This window comes from Heptranchias perlo, unplaced genomic scaffold (assembly GCF_035084215.1).
Source record: "Heptranchias perlo isolate sHepPer1 unplaced genomic scaffold, sHepPer1.hap1 HAP1_SCAFFOLD_60, whole genome shotgun sequence".
In the NCBI taxonomy this organism is placed as follows: domain Eukaryota; kingdom Metazoa; phylum Chordata; class Chondrichthyes; order Hexanchiformes; family Hexanchidae; genus Heptranchias; species Heptranchias perlo.
In genome coordinates, this window is record NW_027139623.1 from 523,389 (window position 1) to 542,819 (window position 19,431).

General features: G+C 42.6%; 1 protein-coding gene and 1 non-coding gene across 2 annotated transcripts; one reads left to right on the top strand and one right to left on the bottom strand.

The window, feature by feature from the left end:
• Positions 1–421: 421 nt before the first annotated feature.
• LOC137316740 (histone H2A-like) lies at positions 422–864 on the bottom strand. Its single transcript, XM_067980598.1, has one exon. The coding sequence runs from the start codon at positions 809–811 to the stop codon at positions 422–424; it is 390 nt and encodes a 129-aa protein (XP_067836699.1). The 5' UTR covers positions 812–864.
• A 15,832-nt stretch (positions 865–16,696) lies between these two features.
• On the top strand, positions 16,697–16,769 carry trnag-ucc (transfer RNA glycine (anticodon UCC)). Its single transcript has one exon. It is a non-coding gene; the product is annotated as a tRNA-Gly (tRNA).
• The last annotated feature ends 2,662 nt before the right edge of the window (positions 16,770–19,431 follow it).

Here is a 19,431-nt window from a genome sequence, read left to right on the forward strand (position 1 = left end):
CGGCCCCATATCCGAACCACCACCAAGACCGCCAACATCCACCACCGAAACATCGCGCGTCTCCGCCTCAACTGATGTGGTGCTGAAATCTTCACCCTGACCTTGTTACCTCCAGACTTGGCGATTCTAATGCTCTCCTGGTCAGCCTCCTATCTTCCGCCCTCTGTAAACTTGAACACCTCCAAAACTCGGTTGCCCTATTCCAAATCCCACTGGGTACCGTTCACCTGTCACCCATGTGCTCGGTGACTTACATTGGCTCCCATTAGTTTAACCGCTGTAGCGATGTAATGTATTAACGTAGACCGGGGATAACTGTAATCAATAGGTCAGTCTCTTCAGACAGTAACCAGCCCTTTCACAGATACAGTGGGTGGCTCTGAAAAGAGCCTTTGGGTTATCAGATTAAATCTTGGCCGCGTTACTTGCTCTTGGAGCTCACAGTGCTGGTTTTCTTCGGCAGCAGCACGGCCTGGATATTCGGCAGCACCCCGCCCTGAGCGATGGTCACCCGTCCCAGCAGCTTGTTGAGCTCCTCGTCGTTGCGGATGGCCAGCTGCAGGTGTCTGGGGATGATGCGGGTCTTCTTGTTGTCGCGGGCCGCGTTGCCGGCCAGCTCGAGGATTTCAGCCGTCAGATACTCGAGCACAGCAGCCAGATAGACCGGGGCTCCGGCACCCACACGTTCAGCGTAGTTCCCCTTTCGCAGGAGCCTGTGAACACGGCCCACAGGGAACTGCAGTCCGGCCCGGGATGAGCGAGACTTGGCCTTGGCCCGAGCTTTACCGCCGGTTTTTCCTCTTCCAGACATTTCCACAATCTCACAAACACTTTCACAAAGAATGAAGAAATCCTCCCGCACTCGCCCTTCTTATACCCTCTGGAGTAGTACAGTGGGGGCAATTGTGATTGGTCCATCTGTCCTCAATTTCATTGGTTGAACGAACAGACCAATCAGAGAGCTGTTTCATTCACCAATCAACAGCCGGCAATGAGAAAAGGCGGAAAATACCGAACTGAACCGTTTTTTTGAAATTTGAAAAGCCCGCCAATATATTTGTAACACAAGAAGCGGATTTAGGAAAAAAAACTCGCCTTAAGACAAAGATTTAAAAATCTCTCTCCTTTTACTCTGTTGTTCCACATTTCCCATCACAACTTCCAGAATCTTTTACAATCGGGTTAAAATCCGGCTTCATTCACCGTTCGCTTTCAATCGGGCTCCAATAAAGTCCCATTTTGTAACGGGACAGATTCCAGCTCAATCTTTGTAAAAGTAACAAACCACAGATTGTGGATTGATCCCTGTTCACAGGAGCTGCAGCGCGATAGAAACCGGAGCCGAGACTCCTGGTGTAAGAAGTCGAACAGTGACAGAGCCTTTAGACTATTCTGTACTCGGTGTGAAGTCCCTTTCAGGGCTGCTGTTTTACAAAGGATTGCGGTTCTGAAAGTGATATTCCCGAATAATGAACAAACAAACGTGAAAAGGAGAATGAAATGACTGAAGTCTCATCCACCGCCTTAAAACGGCTCTGAAGGGGCAGATGCGGAGGAAGGGGTGGAAAATGAACGGGAATGAGAGGATCAGGGACACGTTTTTGGTTATTGGGACTCAATAAAAAAGCGACACACAGATTAAACCGGGCTGTGATTATGAGAATCTTCCAGATTTCAAGAGAAACTACAAAAACACAAGAGTTATCGAGAGACAGTTAGTATCAAACTATCTACAGTAAAATGATTCCATACAGGTGTCGGTACAGCGTCTTCAGAGAGACTGTGGGTGGCTCTTAAAAGAGCCTTTGTGTTTATTTTTTTTTCAGTACATTGTGGAGTTTTACTTGGAGCTGGTGTACTTGGTCACCGCCTTTGTCCCTTCCGACACGGCGTGCTTGGCCAGTTCCCCGGGCAGCAGCAGGCGCACGGCGGTCTGGATCTCCCGGGAGCTGATGGTGCGCCGTTTATTATAATGAGCCAGGCGGGAAGCCTCACCCGCGATGCGCTCGAAAATATCGTTCACAAAGGAGTTCATGATGCTCATGGCCTTGGAGGAGATGCCGGTGTCGGGGTGAACCTGCTTCATCACTTTGTAGACGTAGATGGAGTAACTCTCCTTCCTCGACTTTCTCCGCTTCTTGCCGCCCTTGGCTGGTGCTTTACTCAAGGTTTTCTTGGCGCCTTTCTTGGGAGCTGCTTTCTTGTCCTCAGGCATTTTCAAACTCAATTTCAGACCCAGAAATGACCCAAATCCGCTCCGAGCTCGGATTAAATAGGCAGCCCCACAGCCCTATGCTAATGAGGGATGAGGGAAGGCAATGATTGTGATTGGTTCATTGGGAGTGATGCAACGTCACCTTTTCCTTTCACTCTCTGCTTGGTTTCTTCAGATATCCAATCAGATTTAGTATCTGCCACCAATCACAAACACGCTCACACTGCACATTGTCCGGTTTCAGCAATTTGTTCCGAACTGTTGCAGTTCTGCTTCCGGCCAGTAGATGTCCCCAAACCCCGGGTCATTGAAGTTTGCAGATGAGAGAGGGACAGAAGATAAACTCATTCTTCACATTATATTGCACGGGTGGGATTTAGAAAAACTGGGAATGGAGACGAGCTGCAAGTACATTTTGTTAGAACAAACGTTAGTTGTAATGCTGTGTTAAATTCTTGTAATTAATTTAGGGGGTATTGTCTATACTGAGGAAGACTGCGACAAAATACAAGAAGAATTGATAAGCTTGCTGAAAGGCCGTGTAAATGGCCATTGAATTTCAATATAGAAAGGTGTGAGGTGGTGCGTTTTTCTCGGGGGAATAAGGAGGCCACATACTGCTTGGAAAATAAGAGTCTAAATGGGGTAGAAGAGCAAAGGGATTTAGGAGTACAGATTGACAAATCATTAAACGTAGCAACACAAGTTGATAAGGCCACAGAAAGCAAACAGAAGTTTATTTCTCGAGGAATAGAATTGAGAAGCAGATAAGTTATGTTGAACTGTAATTTAAACTGTCAAACCTTCTGCCAAACTGTTAAACCTTCCCTTTCTGAAATCCGTGCTGACTATTCTTTATTATATTTTCGGTTTCTAGATGTTTTTCTATTGCATCATTGAGTAAAGAATTCCATGATCATTCCGACCACCGACCTTTAGTTAACTGGTCTATAGTTCCCTGGACTTGTTCAATCTCTTGTTTTAAAATATAAGAATCACATTAACTGTCATCCAGTCCTCTGGCACTATTCCTTTTTGTGATGATTTTTTCTATATATGTAACAGTGCCTCTGCTATCTCTTTCCTTGCTTCATTTAATATGTGCAGATGCAATCCATCTGGACCAGGAGTTTAACCACCCTTTCTAACTTAAATGTCTTGATATCTTTATTGACCTCTTCCTCCAATATCATGTTCACCCTGTTAATCTCCCGGGTAAATACTGAGGCAAAGTAACAATTTAATATTTCTGGCATTTCACTTACGTTACCTGTGAGTTTATTTTGTGCATTCCTTGGTGGCACTGAAGCTATTCTGATTTTCCTTGTTTTATTTATGCGTCTGGAGAATAATTTACTGTTTCTTTTGATATTCCTTGATAATTTAATTTCGTAGTTCCTCTTTGCTTCCCCAATTGTTCTTGTGAAATCTTCCTGGCCGTTTCCTATTCTCTTTTGTCATCCTCTTATTTAATATTTATAAATGAGAAATTCCACCAGCTTGTTGTGTCTGTTCAGGGGCTGGTGTTTGGGAACTATTTATTGTCTGTGATTAAAGTGCCAGAAACTCAAAACCAAAACTCCACAGAAACACTCTATTTCTCCCTCCGAGTGAACTAAGGTGCTACAATGGTGAGTCTAGCTGCCTTCCAAACAGTTCATTTCAACAGGTTTGAATCACAGTTCGCTTAATTCAGAAACACCAAGACTGGAACCGAATTTGATGCTGTTCAGAGGGATAGTGTTTCCAAAACACAAACGGGTCTAATTTACATTTGAAAAAATACTTTTCAAGCTCATTTATATCCCCCATAATGTTAAATTTATCTCTGTCCCTTTGTATTATTATTTCACCTGATCTGTACTGTGGATATTGGACACAATTGTCCGGATTCAGTGAAATTAATTGATTTTCTGAAGTTTTTCCCTCTGCTGATTCCCGTTCCTTATTTAAATTATGTCGGATTAACCTTTCTGATCTATAGAAGGGTCATAGTCCTGAACCGTTAACCCGAGCTTCCCTTCTCCACAGATGCTGCCGGACCTGCTGAGTCTTTCCAGCATTTTTGGAATTTTTTTCTCTCTATTTTATCCCTTTCACCTTTGACGGTCGCCATTAAAACTTCCAGCTTTGTGCTCAGTTTTTATTTCTGTTTCAGTTCGGTTTATTTGTATTAATATAAATCGTGTCCTGAGAAATCAGACAGAAATATTGCGCAATGTACAGTGAAATATAATGTGGCAAATTCACAACTATCGAATGAGTAAAACAAAAACTTTATTCTGAATCAATTGTCTTAATATTTCACTGTCAAAATATGAAAAAATACGAGAGTAGAAGTTACAGAGAGAAACTATTTCCTCACACTGCACTTTGTCCTGAATCTGTCACAACGACAGACAATGTGAATTTGTTCCACTCTGTTACAGTTCTCCCTTACGGCCAGTAGATGTCAGACTGTATATTCATTCTTTATCTGTCAGTCTCCAGTACTGTCTGTGAGTTTGAGATTAATTCTCTCTCTTCAGTCTCTGGTACTGTGTGTGAGTGTGAGATTGATTCTACATCTGTCAGTCTCCGGTACAGTGTGTGAGTGTGGGATTTATTCTGAACCTGTCAGTCTGTGGTACAGTGCGTGAGTGTGAGATTCATAATATATCTGTCAGTCTCCAGTACTGTATGTGAGTGTGGGATTGACTCTGTATCTGTCATTCTCTGGTACTGTGTGTGATTGTGGGACTAATTCTGAATCTGTCAGTCTCTGGTACTGTGTGTGATTGTGGGATTAATTCTGAATTTGTCAGTCTCTGGTACTGTGTGTGAATTTAGGATTAACTCTGTATCTGTCAGACTCAGGTACTGTGTGTGAGTGTGAGATTCATAATATATCTGTCAGTCTCCGGTACTTTATGTGAGTGTGGGATTTACTCTGTATCTGTCATTCTCTGGTACTGTGTGTGATTGTGGGACTAATTCTGAATCTGTCAGTCTCTGGTACTGTGTGTGATTGTGGGATTAATTCTGAATTTGTCAGTCTCTGGTACTGTGTGTGAATTTAGGATTAACTCTGTATCTGTCAGACTCAGGTACTGTGTGTGAGTGTGAGATTCATAATATATCTGTCAGTCTCCGGTACTTTATGTGAGTGTGGGATTTACTCTGTATCTGTCAGTCTCTGGTACTGTGTGTGAGTGAGGGATTAATTCTGAATTTGTCAGTCTTTGGTACTGTGTGTGAATGTAGGATTTACTCTGTATCTGTCAGTCTCAGGTACCGTGTGTGAGTGTGGGATTCATTCTGAATCTGTCAGTCTCTGGTGCTGTGTGTGAGTGTGGGATTCATTCTGAATCTGTCAGTCTCAGGTACTGTGTGTGAGTGTGGGATTCATTCTGTATCTGTCAGTCTCTGGTGCTGTGTGTGAGTGTGGGATTCATTCTGTGACAGTCAGTCGCTGGTCTTATATCTCAGCGTCGGATTCATTCTGTAACTCAATCTCTGGGACAAAGTGCAAGTCTGGATTCGTTCTGTATTTTTATTTCAGGTTGCAGTATGTTGCATGAAACTGTGTCTTTAATACATGAATGTATGCATGGTCCTTTGTCTAGCGTTAATTTGTAATTATGGATACACTTTTGGATTTTGTTTTAATCAAACAATGTTTGTGAGTTTTGATGGAGGATTATATCTTAATTTCTGTGAGGACTATTTTAAATGATAATGTACATTTCAATACCTTACTGTGAAACTATTGGACTGGTATTTATTGTGCAGCTCAGTCTGGGCGAGTGGAATTGATACTTTATCTTTCAAGCTGACACTGTGTGATTTTTGGACTGGTATTTAATGTGTAGTTCAGTCTGCATTAATGGGATTGATACTGTATCTTTCAGTCTGACACTGTGTGCTGTATTTGGACTTGTGTGTAAGGAATAACTCAGTCTGCAATAATGGTATTGATGCTGTACCTTTCAGCATGAGTTGATCAGATTATTGGACTGGTTTGCAATGTGTAGCTTAGTCAACATGAATAGGATTTATACTGTATCTTTCAGTACGATAATGTATTCGAATGTTGGACCATATATAATGTGAAGCTCAATCTGCACTAATGGAATTGATACTGTATCTTTCAATCTGACACAGAGATTTTTGGGCTGGTGTCTGTTGTGTAGCTCAGTCTGCACAAATGGAATTCAAACTGCATCTTTCAGCATGACCCTGAATGTGATTTCTGGAGTGGTATCTAATGTGCAGCTCAGTCTGCACTAATGGGATTGATACTGTATCTTTCAGTCAGATACTGTGTGAGATTTGTATACTGGTATGTAACGTGTGGGTCAGTCTGTACTAATCAAATCGAAACTGTATCTTTCAATCTGACACAGAGATTTTTAGACTGGTATGTGATGTGTAGCTCAGTCTGCATTAATGGAATTGATACTGTATCTTTCAATCTGATACTGTATGAGAATTTTGGACTTGTATCTAATGTGCAACACAGTCTCCGGTAAAGGAATTGAAACTGTACATTTCATTCAGACACTATGAGATTTTTGGACATATATGTGATGCAAATATGGGCAACATCTGAACTGGTATCTAATTTATATCTTAGTGTCCAATATTGTCATGAATACTGCATCTTTAAGCTCATAATGTGTGTGAGTTGTGGGCTGGTATTTAATTTGAATCTCGGGGTACACTATTGTGATTGATTCTGTATCTATCAATCGGTACCATGTGTCAGTTCTATCTGGTATTTAATTTGTAGCTAAGGCTGAACTAATATGAGATTGACACAGTGCCTTTCAATCTGATACTGGGTGTGATTTTGGACTGGGAATTTTTTATCTGCCGGTCAGTGGTACTGAGTTGTTGTGAAATGGAAATTCCATCTGTCTCTCCTGCTCTGTTTGACTGTTGGATTGGGATCAGTGTAGGATTAAATATTTCTGCTTGTCTGAGAATGTGGGACTGATGACCTGTCTGTGTCGCTGTGCTCTGTGAGTGATAATATACATACTGTGTGTGAGAAGGAGCTGGCTGCACTGTTCCTTGTGCCTCGAGTGGAGGAAACATCACACTGATTCTGGGTCCTTCAAGGATTTGCCTCTGGAAGAAAAAGTATCTCTTGTAATTCAAGAACAGGTGAGGTAGAAAATACAAAAGTGATCAATTGAATCTCTGTTAATAATCATTGTAATATCCACAAATCAAAACCAGCGATACAAACAGTGTCAGTGTCTGACTCCACTGCAGTACTGCAGCACTCAGCTTCTGCACACCAGGTGTGTTGGGCTGTTTTACAACAATTCAGTGACATCCAAACACAACCCAACCCCTGCACTGATCCATCAATGGGACTACCCGATGGGGCGGGGAGCTTTGCACATATCAGATTTCTAATCCCCTCTCCCTTGGGACTAACCAATCAACCGAAACAAAACAGCCGCTGTTTAAAATGTGTCCTTCAAACTTCTCACATGATGCCTGCAATAGATGCTCTTTGTATAACACCCCACATCCTTACTGTCCGGCTCTGTTTACTGTTCAATAACAAACAAGAAATGTTAATGGGCAGGTTTTAAAAAAAATCAGATTTAATACCTGCCACCAATCACAAACACGCTCACACTGCACATTGTCCGGTTTCAGCAATTTGTTCCGAACTGTTGCAGTTCTGCTTCCGGCCAGTAGATTTCCCCAAACCCCGGGTCATTGAAGTTTACAGATGAGAGAGGGACAGAAGATAAACTCATTCTTCACATTATATTGCACGAGTGGGATTTAGAAAAACTGGGAATGGAGACGAGCTGTAAGTACATTTTGTTGGACCAAACACTACTTGTAATGCTGTGTTAAATTCTGGTAATTGATTGAGGGGATACTGTCTATACTGAGGAAGACTGGGACAAAATCAGCTTGCAGAACAGCCGTGTCAATGGCCATTGAATTTCAATATGGAAAGATGTGAGGTGGTGCATTTCGCTGGGGGGAATAAGGAGGTCACATGCTGCTTGGAAAATAAGAGTCTAAATGGGGTAGAGGAGCAATGTAAATCATCCTGAGAAATCAGAGACAAACACTGTGCAATATACAGTGAAATATAATGGGGCAAATTCACAACTATCGAATGAGTGAAACAAAAATTTATTATGAATCAATTGTCTTCATTTTTCACCGTCAAAAAGTGCAAAAATACGAGAGTAAAAGTTACAGACAGAAACTTTCCTCACATTGCACATTGTCCTGTTTCTGCAACCATGACAGATCATGTGAATTTGTTCCCTCATTACAGTTGTCGATTACCGCCAGTAGAGGTCAGTCTCTGGTACTGTATATGAGAGTGGGATTTATTCTGTATCTGTCAGACATTGTTACTGAGTGTGAGCATGGGGTATATTCTGCATCTGTCAGTCTCCAGGTACTATATATAATTGATGCATTCATTCTGTATCTGTCAGTCTCTGGTACTGTCTGTTGTGGGATACTTTCTGTATCTGCCATTCTCTGCTACTTTATCTCAGTTTGGGATTCATTCTGTCATTCAGTCTCTGAGACAATGTGCAAGTCTGGATTCATTCTGTATTCTTATTTCAATTTGCAGTATCGTATTTGATACTGTATCTTTTACACTTTAAATTATATACAGTTCTTCATCGAGCATTTAGTTTGTTAATGTGGATACATTTTCGATTTTCTTTAATCAAACGACGTGTGTGAGTTTTGGAGTAGTATTACATCTTAATCTCTGAACTCGATTGTGATTGATAATGTACCTTTCAATCTGTTCACAGTGAAATTACTGGACTGGTATGTAATGTGTATTTCATTCTGCAATAATTCTGTATCTGAGTCTAACACTGTAGGTGATTTTTGGACTGGTATGTAATATGTAGCTCATCCTGCACTAAAGGAATTGATACTGTATCTATCAGTCTGATACTGTATGAAATTTTTGGACTGATGACTAACATACAGATCAGTCTGTGTTAATGGAATTGATATTGTATCTTTGAGTCTGATACGGGATGAGATTCTTGGACTGCTATATAATGTGTGGCTCAGTCTGCACTAATTGAATCGATTCTGTATCTTTCAGTCTAAAATTGTATGAGATTGTTGGACTGATATATAATGTTGAGCTCAGGCGGTGCTAATAGAATTTAAATTATATCTTCCAGTCTGGTCATTTGTGAATTTTGGACTCGTATGTAATGTATAGCTCAGTCTGTACCAATGGTATTGATAATGTTTATTTCAGTATCACACGAGTATTTACCAATATATCTAATATGTAGCTCAGTCTGCACCAATAGAATTGAAACTGTATCTTTCAATCTGCCACTATGAGATCTTTGGACTGGTCTGTAAAGTGTAACTCAGTCTGTAGTAATGTGACTGTGACATTCATACTGTATCTGTAGTCTCCAGTACAGTCTGTGAGTGTGGGATTCATTCTGTATCTGTCCGTCTCTGGTACTGTGTGTGTGTGGGATTCATTCTGTATCTGTCAGTCTCTGGTACTGTGTGTGAGTGTGGGATTCATTCTGTGTCTGTCAGTCTCTGGTACTGTGTGTGAGTGTGGGATTCATTCTGTATCTGTCAGTCTCTGCTCTGTGTGTGAGTGTGGGATTCATTCTGTATCTGCAGGTATCAGGCACTGTGTGTGAGTGTGGGATTCATTCTGTATCTGTCAGTCTCTGGTACTGTCTGTGAGTGTGTGATTCATTCTGTATCTGTCAGTCTCTGCTCCTGTGTGTGAGTGTGGGATTCATTCCGTATCTGTCAGTTTCAGGTATTGTGAGTGAGTGTGGGATTCATTGCGTATCTGTCAGTCTCTGCTCCTGTGTGTGAGTGTGGGATTCATTATCTGTCAGTCTCTGGTAGCGTGTGTGAGTGTGGGATTCATTCTGGATCTGCCATTCTCTGCTACATTATCTGAGCGTGGGATTCATTCTGTAATTCAGTCTCTGAGACAATGTGCAAGTCTGAATTCATTCTGTATTCTTATTTCAGTTTACAGTATCGAATTTGAAACTGTATCTTTAATACTTTAATTTATATACAGTTCTTCATCTCGTGTTTAATTTGTAAATATAGATACACTTTTCGATTTTCTTTAATCAAACATGTGTGAGCTTTGGAGTAGGATTACATTTTTATCATTCACAATAGAGTTAAGAGATTATGTACCTTTCAATCTGTTCACAGTGAAATTATTGGATTGGGATGTAATGTTTAGCTCATTCTGCAATAATGGGATTAATTCTGTATCTCAATCTGTTATTGTATGAGATTTATGCACTGGTATGTAATATGTAGCTCAGCCTGCACTAAAGGAATTAATACTGTATCTATCAGTCTGACACTGTATGAGATTTTTGGACTGGAATGAGATGTGTAGCTCAGTCTTCAATAATGGAAGTGATACTGAATCTTTCGATTTGATATTCTCTGTGATTTTTGGACTGGTGAGTAACATGGAGCTCAGTTCGTGCTATGGAATTGATATTGTATCTTTGAGTCTGATAGGGTATGAGATGCTTGGACTGCTATATTATGTGTGGCTCAGTCTGCACTGATGGAATTGATAATGTATCTTTCAGTCTAATATTTTATGGGATTTTCAGTCCGGTATGTAATGTACAGGTCAGGCAGTGCTAACAGAATTGATACGGTTTCTTCCAGTCTGATCATTTATGAGGTTTTTGGACTCGTATGTAATGTGTAGCTCAGTCTGAAACAATGGTATTGATAATGTTTATTTCAGTATAATACTCTATGAGTATTTACTAATATATCTAATATGTAGCTCAGTCTGCACTAATGGAATTTATACTATATCTTTCAATCTGACACAATGATATCTTTGAACTGGTATGTAAAATGTAACTCGGTCTGCAGTAGTGTGATTGTGAGATTCATTCTGTGACTGTCAGTTCCTGATTCTCTTTGTGACTGTGGGATTCATTCTGTATCTGTCAGCATCTGGTACTGGTTGTGAGTGAGGGATTCATTCTGTACTGGTCAGTCTCTGGTACTGTATGTGAGTGTTGGATTCTTTCTGCATCTGTCAGTCTCTGGTGCTTTATGAGAGTATGGGTTGAACTCATATCTGTCAGTCCTTGGTATTGTATGTGAGTGTGGGATGAACTCAGTATCTGTCAGTCCTTGGTACTGTCAGCCCTTTTGGGATTCATTCTGTTTCTGTCATCTCTGGTTCCATACTTGAGTGTGGGATTCACTCTGTGTCTGTATGTGTGCTTGGGATTCCTTCTGCATCTGTCAGTCTCTGGTACGGTATGTGAGTGGGAGATTCATTCTGTGTTTGTGTGTCTCTGTACTGTATCTGAGTGTGAGATTCATTCTGTATCTGTCCATAATTATTCTCTCAGATTACATTATGGTATTCAATACTGTAGCTTTAATATCTTAATGTTAAAGTAGTTTTTCTCATTATTTAATTGGTAAATATGGATACACTTTAGGATTTGATGCTGGAGGTTTTAATCAGATAATTTGTATGATTTTGGACTACTATTAAATCTGTATCTCTGTCAGTATTGTTGTGAATGATAATATATCTTTCAACCTGATATGGTGACATTTTTGAATTGGTATATAATGTGTAGATCAGTCTGCACTGAAGGAATTGATACTGCATCTTTAAGTTTTATTATAAGATTTTTGGACTCGTGTGTAATGTGTGCTCACAGAATTGATACTTTATCTTTAAATCTCATACTATGAGTTTATTATAAACTGGCATCTAATGTGTTTCTCAGGTTACACTGTCACAGCATTTCTCAATCTGATACTGCACATGAGTTTTGGACTTGCAATTTGTATTCGAATGGTGCACAATTCGAATGGATACTTCATGTATTAAACTCACGTGTGTGTGAGAGAGTTTTGGGCTCGCATACAATCGGAATCTTGGGGTATCTGGGATCTAATTCATGGCGAATGTTTTCCTTTTTTGAAATTGACAATCTGAAAGCATGACTTTGGACTGGGATTTTTGTATCCACCTGTCAGCGGGACTGAGTGAGGGGTAAATGGAACAGTGTCTGCCTCACCTGCTCTGTTTGACTGTTGGATTGAAAAGGTGTCTCTGGATCTTGGGATCAGTGTGGGACTGACTACTTCTGCTGTCTGAGACTGTGGAACTGATGACCTGTCTGTGTCTCTGTGCTCTGTGTGTGACAATGTACTTACTGTGCGTGAGAAGGAGCTGGCTGCACTGTTCGTTGCGCCTCGGGTGGAGGAAACATCACACTGATTCTGGCATCTTCAAGGATTTGCCTGTCGAAAGAAACACATCTCTTGTAACTCAAGAACAGGTGAGGTAGAAAATACAAAAGCGATCAGTTTAATATCTCTGTTAATGATCATTATGAATATCCACAAATGAAAACCAGTGATACAAACGGTGTCAGTGTCTGACTCCACTGCAGTACTGCAACACTCAGCTTCTGCACACCAGGTGTGTTGGGCTGTTTTACAACAATTTAATGACATTCAGACGCAACCCAACCCCTGCACTGATCCATGAATGGGACCACCCGATGGGGCAGGGACCTTTGTACAGGTCAGGTTTCTAATCCTCTCTCCCAGGGGACTAAACGTTGAAGCGAAAGCAAACAGAAGCTATTTAAAATGTGTCCTTCACACTTATCACCTGGTGCCTGCAATAGATGCTCTTTGTATAACTCCCCACATCCTTACTGTCCGGCTCTGTTTCCACTCTTCACTGTCCAGTAACAATAAACAGGGTGAGACTGGAACTAAACCAGGAACATTCACTACTGATTTGGGGAGAGAAAGCAGCAATGATTTTAAATAGCAGGTTCTTCCCATTCTGTCTCCCTTCCCCTGGACACACCCTGGACACACACAGCCCGAGAATGACCTCTCCCTTCCCCCGCTCACTCCATGTTCCGGGACCAGTTCCTGATCCACTCCGCCTCTTACAAACAGCCCCCGGACTCCCCCTGACCTTCCCCCGGACTCAATGCCGATCTCTGAGCCCATCTGCGGACACGGTCCCGAAGCGATGAGCTGCTGTAACGAGGCTGCTCTTTGCTCCCTTCCCCCGGGGGCCGTGATCTCTCAATTCCCGGCTGTTTTAAACCATCTTCTTCCGCTCACTGAGCGAATGGCGCCCACAGGCCGAGCTGGGGGAGGGGAGCGCGCATGCGCTCTTCTGCTCACCAACAATCAGCGCTGGAGGCGGGGCTGAGTCACGCATGCGCAGATATCTGGTTTAATTCCCAATACAAAAATCGATGGAAACTTTCCCCAATTGGAATTTTTCAGAGTCTGAGCAAAGGAAGTGGGTCTGGGGGAAAGGTCAGAGGGAATGGGGTCCACAGGCAGTGCAGGAACAGGCACCAGAATGGGAAACAGATGGGATTCCACCAGTGTCGAACGCTGGAATCCAGACTGACTTTACAATCTCTAACTATTAAACTCGATGTTTCCATCCCTGCTGTTTCTCTCGGTATCTTTTGATGGAAAAGATCCTTTCAGAGATAAAGTGAGCGGCTGTGAAATGAGCCTGTGGCTTTGATTCATTCTTGGTCTCTGCAGATAAAGCTGACGTGTTATGAAGAAACTTGTGGGGAGGATTTCTCACCAACCCTGGAGAAAAATAGGAGGAAAGAGTGAGTCGGTGTGTTTGTTGGGACCGTGTAGGATTAATATCTGACAGCAACAGTCCTAAATTAATTTAATCAGAGTGAAACTCTCGATTACTGAGAGTAATACCGAACGTCCCTGTGCTGCAAAACAGGACATAGTACAACAGGCAAGAGAGGGTTAAATGTGTCCCATTGTTTTTGTCACCCTCTGAACTGAGGGTGGGATTAATAGTGTGCCTGCCTCTGGTCCAATATCAGTGAGAGATGAGATTGCATCTTTTGTCTCTCCAATCTAATCTTTCTGGATAAAACTAAACTTTGCAGCTCAGTCTGCAACTGATACTGTGGCACTGTATCTCTCCGCGGTCTCCCTCACCGTGTCTCTCTCCCTGTCTGTTTCTCTCTCTGATGCTGTATATGAATGTGGGATATTGCTATTGAACGTGATACGAACACACTGATCGGAAGTGTAAGACTGACAGTGTACGTTTGTCTTTCTGTCGTGCTGCACACGAAGGTGGGATACAGTCTGATATAAAACAGAGAGAATGGGATGTCCTGATCGGGCCTCACTGTCACTGGGGATGTGTTCGGCTCCAGTCCCAGTTCATGGTCGTTTTCTTTTCATAGATTCAGGGAGACAATAATACTGGTGGAGAAACTCCCCGTCACAACTCAAACCCAACACACGAGATTCTCCAATTCAGCTGGAATAAGGTGTTTGTAAACAGGCCATTCGGCCCAACTGGTCGATGCCGGCGTTAATGCTCCACACGAGGCTCCTCCCTCCCTAAGTCATCTAAATCTATCAGAATACCCTTCGATTCCTTTCTCCTCATGTGTTTCTCTAGCTTCCCCTTAAATGCACCTGTGCTATTTGTCTGAACTACTGCTTGTGGTAGCGTTTTCCTCATTCTAACCACTCTTTGGGCAAAGCAGTTTCTCCTGAATTCCCTTTTGGATTTATTATCGACTATATTAATATTTATTACCTCGAGTTTTTGACTCCCCACATGTAGAAACATTTTCTCTATGTCTACCATATGAAACCCTAACGTAAGACCTCTATCAGGTCACCCCTCAGCCTTCTCTTTACCAGAGAAAACATCTCCAGTCTGATCAACATTTCCTCATCAGAATATTCTCTCATTTCTCTTGCCATGAGATTCATTTTTACACCTTCCCCAATCCCTCTCCGTCCTTTCTATAATATGAAGAACAGAACTGTGCACAATACTCCAAGTTTGGTCTAACCAAGCTCCCATACAAGTTTAAGATAATTTATTTGCTTTTCAATTCTATCTCTCAAGAAGTGATTCCGAGTGTTTGAGTTTCCTTTTTATGACCTTATTGAGCTGCGTCGCTCCTTCTTTTAATTTGTATATCTGTACCACTAGATCCATTTGCTCCTCTATCCCGTTTAGACTCTTATAATCCAAACAGTGTGTGACCTCCTTATTCTTCATTCTGTAAGTTTATTAATGTCCTCATGCATTTTGATGCATTCTTCCTTTGCATTAACTACATCCCCCAATTTGGTGTCGTCCACAAATTTTGGAATTCTACTTCCGATTCCCAAATCCAAATTGTTAATGTAAATTGTGAAGAACAGTGGTCCCAGCAACTGGAACATCACTTCCCACCTTTTGCCGGTCTGAGTAGCGACCCTTAACCTCTATTCTCAGTTTTCTGTTTTGTTGCCAACTTGCGATTCATTCTGCCACCTGTCCCCTGACTCCAGGTGCTCTGAACTTAGCCATGAGTCTAAAATACGGTACCTTATCGAAGGCCTTCGGAAAATCCAAATATATTGCATCTACTGCATTAAACTCGTATTCACTTTCTGTTCCTTCTTCAAAGATTTCAATAAGGTTGGTCCTGTCATTTCGGTTATCAGATTAAGTCGTGGCCACTTTACTTGCTTTTGGAGCTGACAATGCTAGTTTTCTTCGGCAGCATCACGGCCTGGATATCTGGCAACACCCTGAGCGATGGTCACCCGTCCCAGCAGCTTGTTGAGCTCCTTGTCGTTGCGGATGACCAGCTGCAGGTGTCTGGGGATGATGGGGGTCTTCTTGTTATCCCGGGCCCCGTTGCCAGCCAGCTCGAGGATTTCAGCCGTCAGATACTCGAGCACAGCAGCCAGATAGACCGGGGCTCCGGCACCCACACGTTCAGCGTAGTTCCCCTTTCGCAGGAGCCTGTGAACACGGCCCACAGGGAACTGCAGTCCGGCCCGGGATGAGCGAGGCTTGTCCTTGGACCGAGCTTTAACGCCGGTTTTTCCTCTTCCAGACAATTTCCACAATCTCACAAATACTTTCATGCAGAATAAAGAAATCTCCAGCACTCGCCCTTCTTATTCCATCTGGAGGATTACAGTGGGGGCATTTGTGATGGGTCTCTCTCAGAGTGTTTACACTGCCCGCTCACCCTCACTGATATTCTATCTTTGAACTGCTGTAATATTGTCCTTTAGCAATATTGCTGCTCCCCCTACTTTCCCTACTTCTCTGTCCTTTCTAAAGATCTTATAGACTTGAACATTAAGCATCCATTCGTGCCCAGCTGGTAGTCAGGTCTCCGTAATCATTTAATATAATTATTTAACCTCACTGAATGGGTGATGCGGCCGATATCAGGTGAAGAATTACTGGCTGTTGTGTAATTTCCATTGATTGGGAGTTGGCGACATCGACTGGGCGGAGACGGGAACTGCAACAAAGCGAGAAAGGATCCGTCAGAAACCAGTTCAAATGAAGAACAAAATCCAACAGCTTGCAGTATCTTTTCAGGGTCTGCTGTTTATCAACTATTTTAGTATCATGCATTATGAGCGATGGTGGTATAGTGGTGAGCATAGCTGCCTTCCAAGCCAGTTGACCCGGGTTCGATTCCCGGCCATCGCAATTTAGTGTTCTTATTTGTTTGTTTCCTTCAGAAACTCTTAAGATTGCAATCGAATTTGATGCAGTTCAGTTGGTTATTGTTTCCAAAACATAAACGGGTGTAATTGTAGCAAAATGTTTTCAACCTTCATTTCTTTTCCCTATCGAAGAAATAGAGGGAAACATGCTGGAAATAGTGAGCTACAAATGGTCTAATGAGAGTGAGGAAGGCAAATGAAATGTCAGTCTTTATTGCTCGGTTGTTGAAATATAAGAGTAAGGAAGTCTTGCTGCAGTTGTACTATGAGGAGATATTGTGTAAAATTGGCCTATATTCTGTGGAGTTTAGAAGAATGAGACGTGATCTCATTGAAATGTATGACATTCTTAGACGGCTTGACAGGGTCGATGGTGAGAGGCTGATTCCCCTGGCTGGAGAGTCAAGAACTGGAGCTCATAATCACAAGATAAGGGGTCGGCCATTTAGGATCGACATGAGGAAAAATGTCGTCACTCAAAGGGTTGTGAATCTTTGGATTTCTCTACAGAGGACTGTGGATATTCAAAGCTGAGATCGATAGATTTTTGGAATCTAGGAGAATCAAGGCATATGGGGATCGGGCGGGAAAGTGGAGTTGAGGTCGAAGATCTGCCCTGATCTGATTGAGTGGCGGAGCAGGCTCGAGGGGCCGTATGGGCTACTCCTGCTCCTATTTCTTATGTTCTTATCTAGAGAGCCGTATATCCAATTGTGCTGATGACACTAAGCTAGGTGGCACCATAAATATTATAGATGGGAGCGGAAAGTTGCAAAGGGACATTGATAGATTAAGTGAGTGGGTGAAACTGTGGCAGATGGAGTTCAACGTGGGGAAGTGTAAGGTCAATCGCTTTCGACCATAAAAAGATAGATATATTTTCTAAATGGGAAGAAACGAGGAACTGTGGATGAGCAAAGGGATTTATAAGACCAAGTACAGAATTCACGAAAAGGTGCAAAAATAAGTTAAAATGATAATGGAATTTTGATCTTTATCTCCAGGGATCTGGAATAAAAAGGAGTGGAAGTTATGTCACAGTTATACAGAACTCTGGTTAGAGCTCATTTCGAGTACTGTGTTCAGTTCTGGGCACCGCACCTCTGGCAGGATAAGAACATTAGAAATATGATCAGGAGTAGGCTTCACGACCCCTCGAGCCTGCTCCACCATTCCATAGTTCATGGCTGAATTTGTACCTCAACTCCACTTTACCGCCCTATCCCCATATCCCTTCACTGCCTTGCCAAAAAATCTATCAAATTCAATCTTGAATACACTCAACGACTGAGCATCCGCAGCCCTCTGGGGTGGAGAGAACAGCATCGACGAAGATAAACAGAATGCAATGAAATATGTCATACAGTTACATCTCGCTGCTCTGTCTGCTCATTTTGATCGCTACTTCCCTGCAGAGGGATTTGAAAATTTGATGGAAAAGCGTTGGGTGAAACTTGCTTTTGCTTTCGAAAATCCTGAATCAATAATGAAGCTAAACTTGATGCCTGAGCAAGAAAACGAGCTAATGCGACTCACCTGTGATACACACTGAAAACACACAAGTCATTCAGTTTGTCATCTTTTTCGATCAGTGCTTTCAAAGATTATCCACTGTTAATTAAGATTAGTGTTCCGTTGTTGCCGCCGTTCACAGCTATCTACATCTGTGAACTGGGATTTTCGACTCTGACAAGGGTAAAAACAAGAGAAGGAACCCGACTCAACAGAGCAGCTGATATGCGTGCAGAGCTTTCATCTTGTGATCCAGATTGGAACGAGATCATGAACAACAGGCAGACCCATCCGTCACATTAAGTTAGTGAAACTCAACCTGAACGTTTTATTATTGTATTTATACTGTATTTAAATTGATTTTCAAGGAACGTCGATGTCTAATTTTATTTATTACTTGAAGTGAAGTGAAGAGCGAGCATGTACTTACCTTTATTGGGATTTGATGAAAACTCCAGTCAGAAGATATTATTGTTTTGGGTCCCTGAGGAAGTGTTTTTCTTCCACTGGGTCAAGAGGAAAATAGTTTGAGAAACACTGATCTACATTGTACGGTCAGTGTCTGTTCAGCAAAACGACTTTGAATTCCACCGTCTGCATTTCTAGAAACGGTTCTATGCGCAACTCGGGCAATAAAACAATGACCAACACCCGGCGAGAAATGTCGGCCGGAGGCCCCACAATCCCCCGCGCCTCAGAAACCCCTCTATCTCTAAGGCGCAGATTTCCGGGTCAGACTGCGCATGTTCCACAGGCCCGCACTGTATTCTGGGAGCGCGTCGCTCCTGTGGTTTGTCGCGAGTCGGACTCGGTGGAAACGGGAGAAGAAACCGGGAAGCGGCGGGTCGGACGGGGGAGGCGCTGGGTGAGGGGTTTAATGGAGCCCGGGGACCACCGCCCGCCCGATCCCCCGGGCCCCCCGGCTCTGATTCAGGGCCTGAGCCGCACTCGGTGTTGCTGAGACTCCGCTCAGTGTAAATGCAGGTTGTTGTTGATCTGCTCCCGTTGCCCTCAGCTTTGCCGGACAGAATCAGACAGGGACGGCAGCTGTGCTGCTCCCCATGGTCGAAATGCCGGCAGCTCGCTGTAAAGGCTCACAAGTGCAGAATTCCCATTTGGCCGGGTACTGGAGG

Coding starts and splice junctions, on each gene's coding strand:
- LOC137316740 (XM_067980598.1), bottom strand. CDS start 811: ATGTCTGGAAGAGGAAAAACCGGCGGTAAAGCTCGGGCCAAGGCCAAG.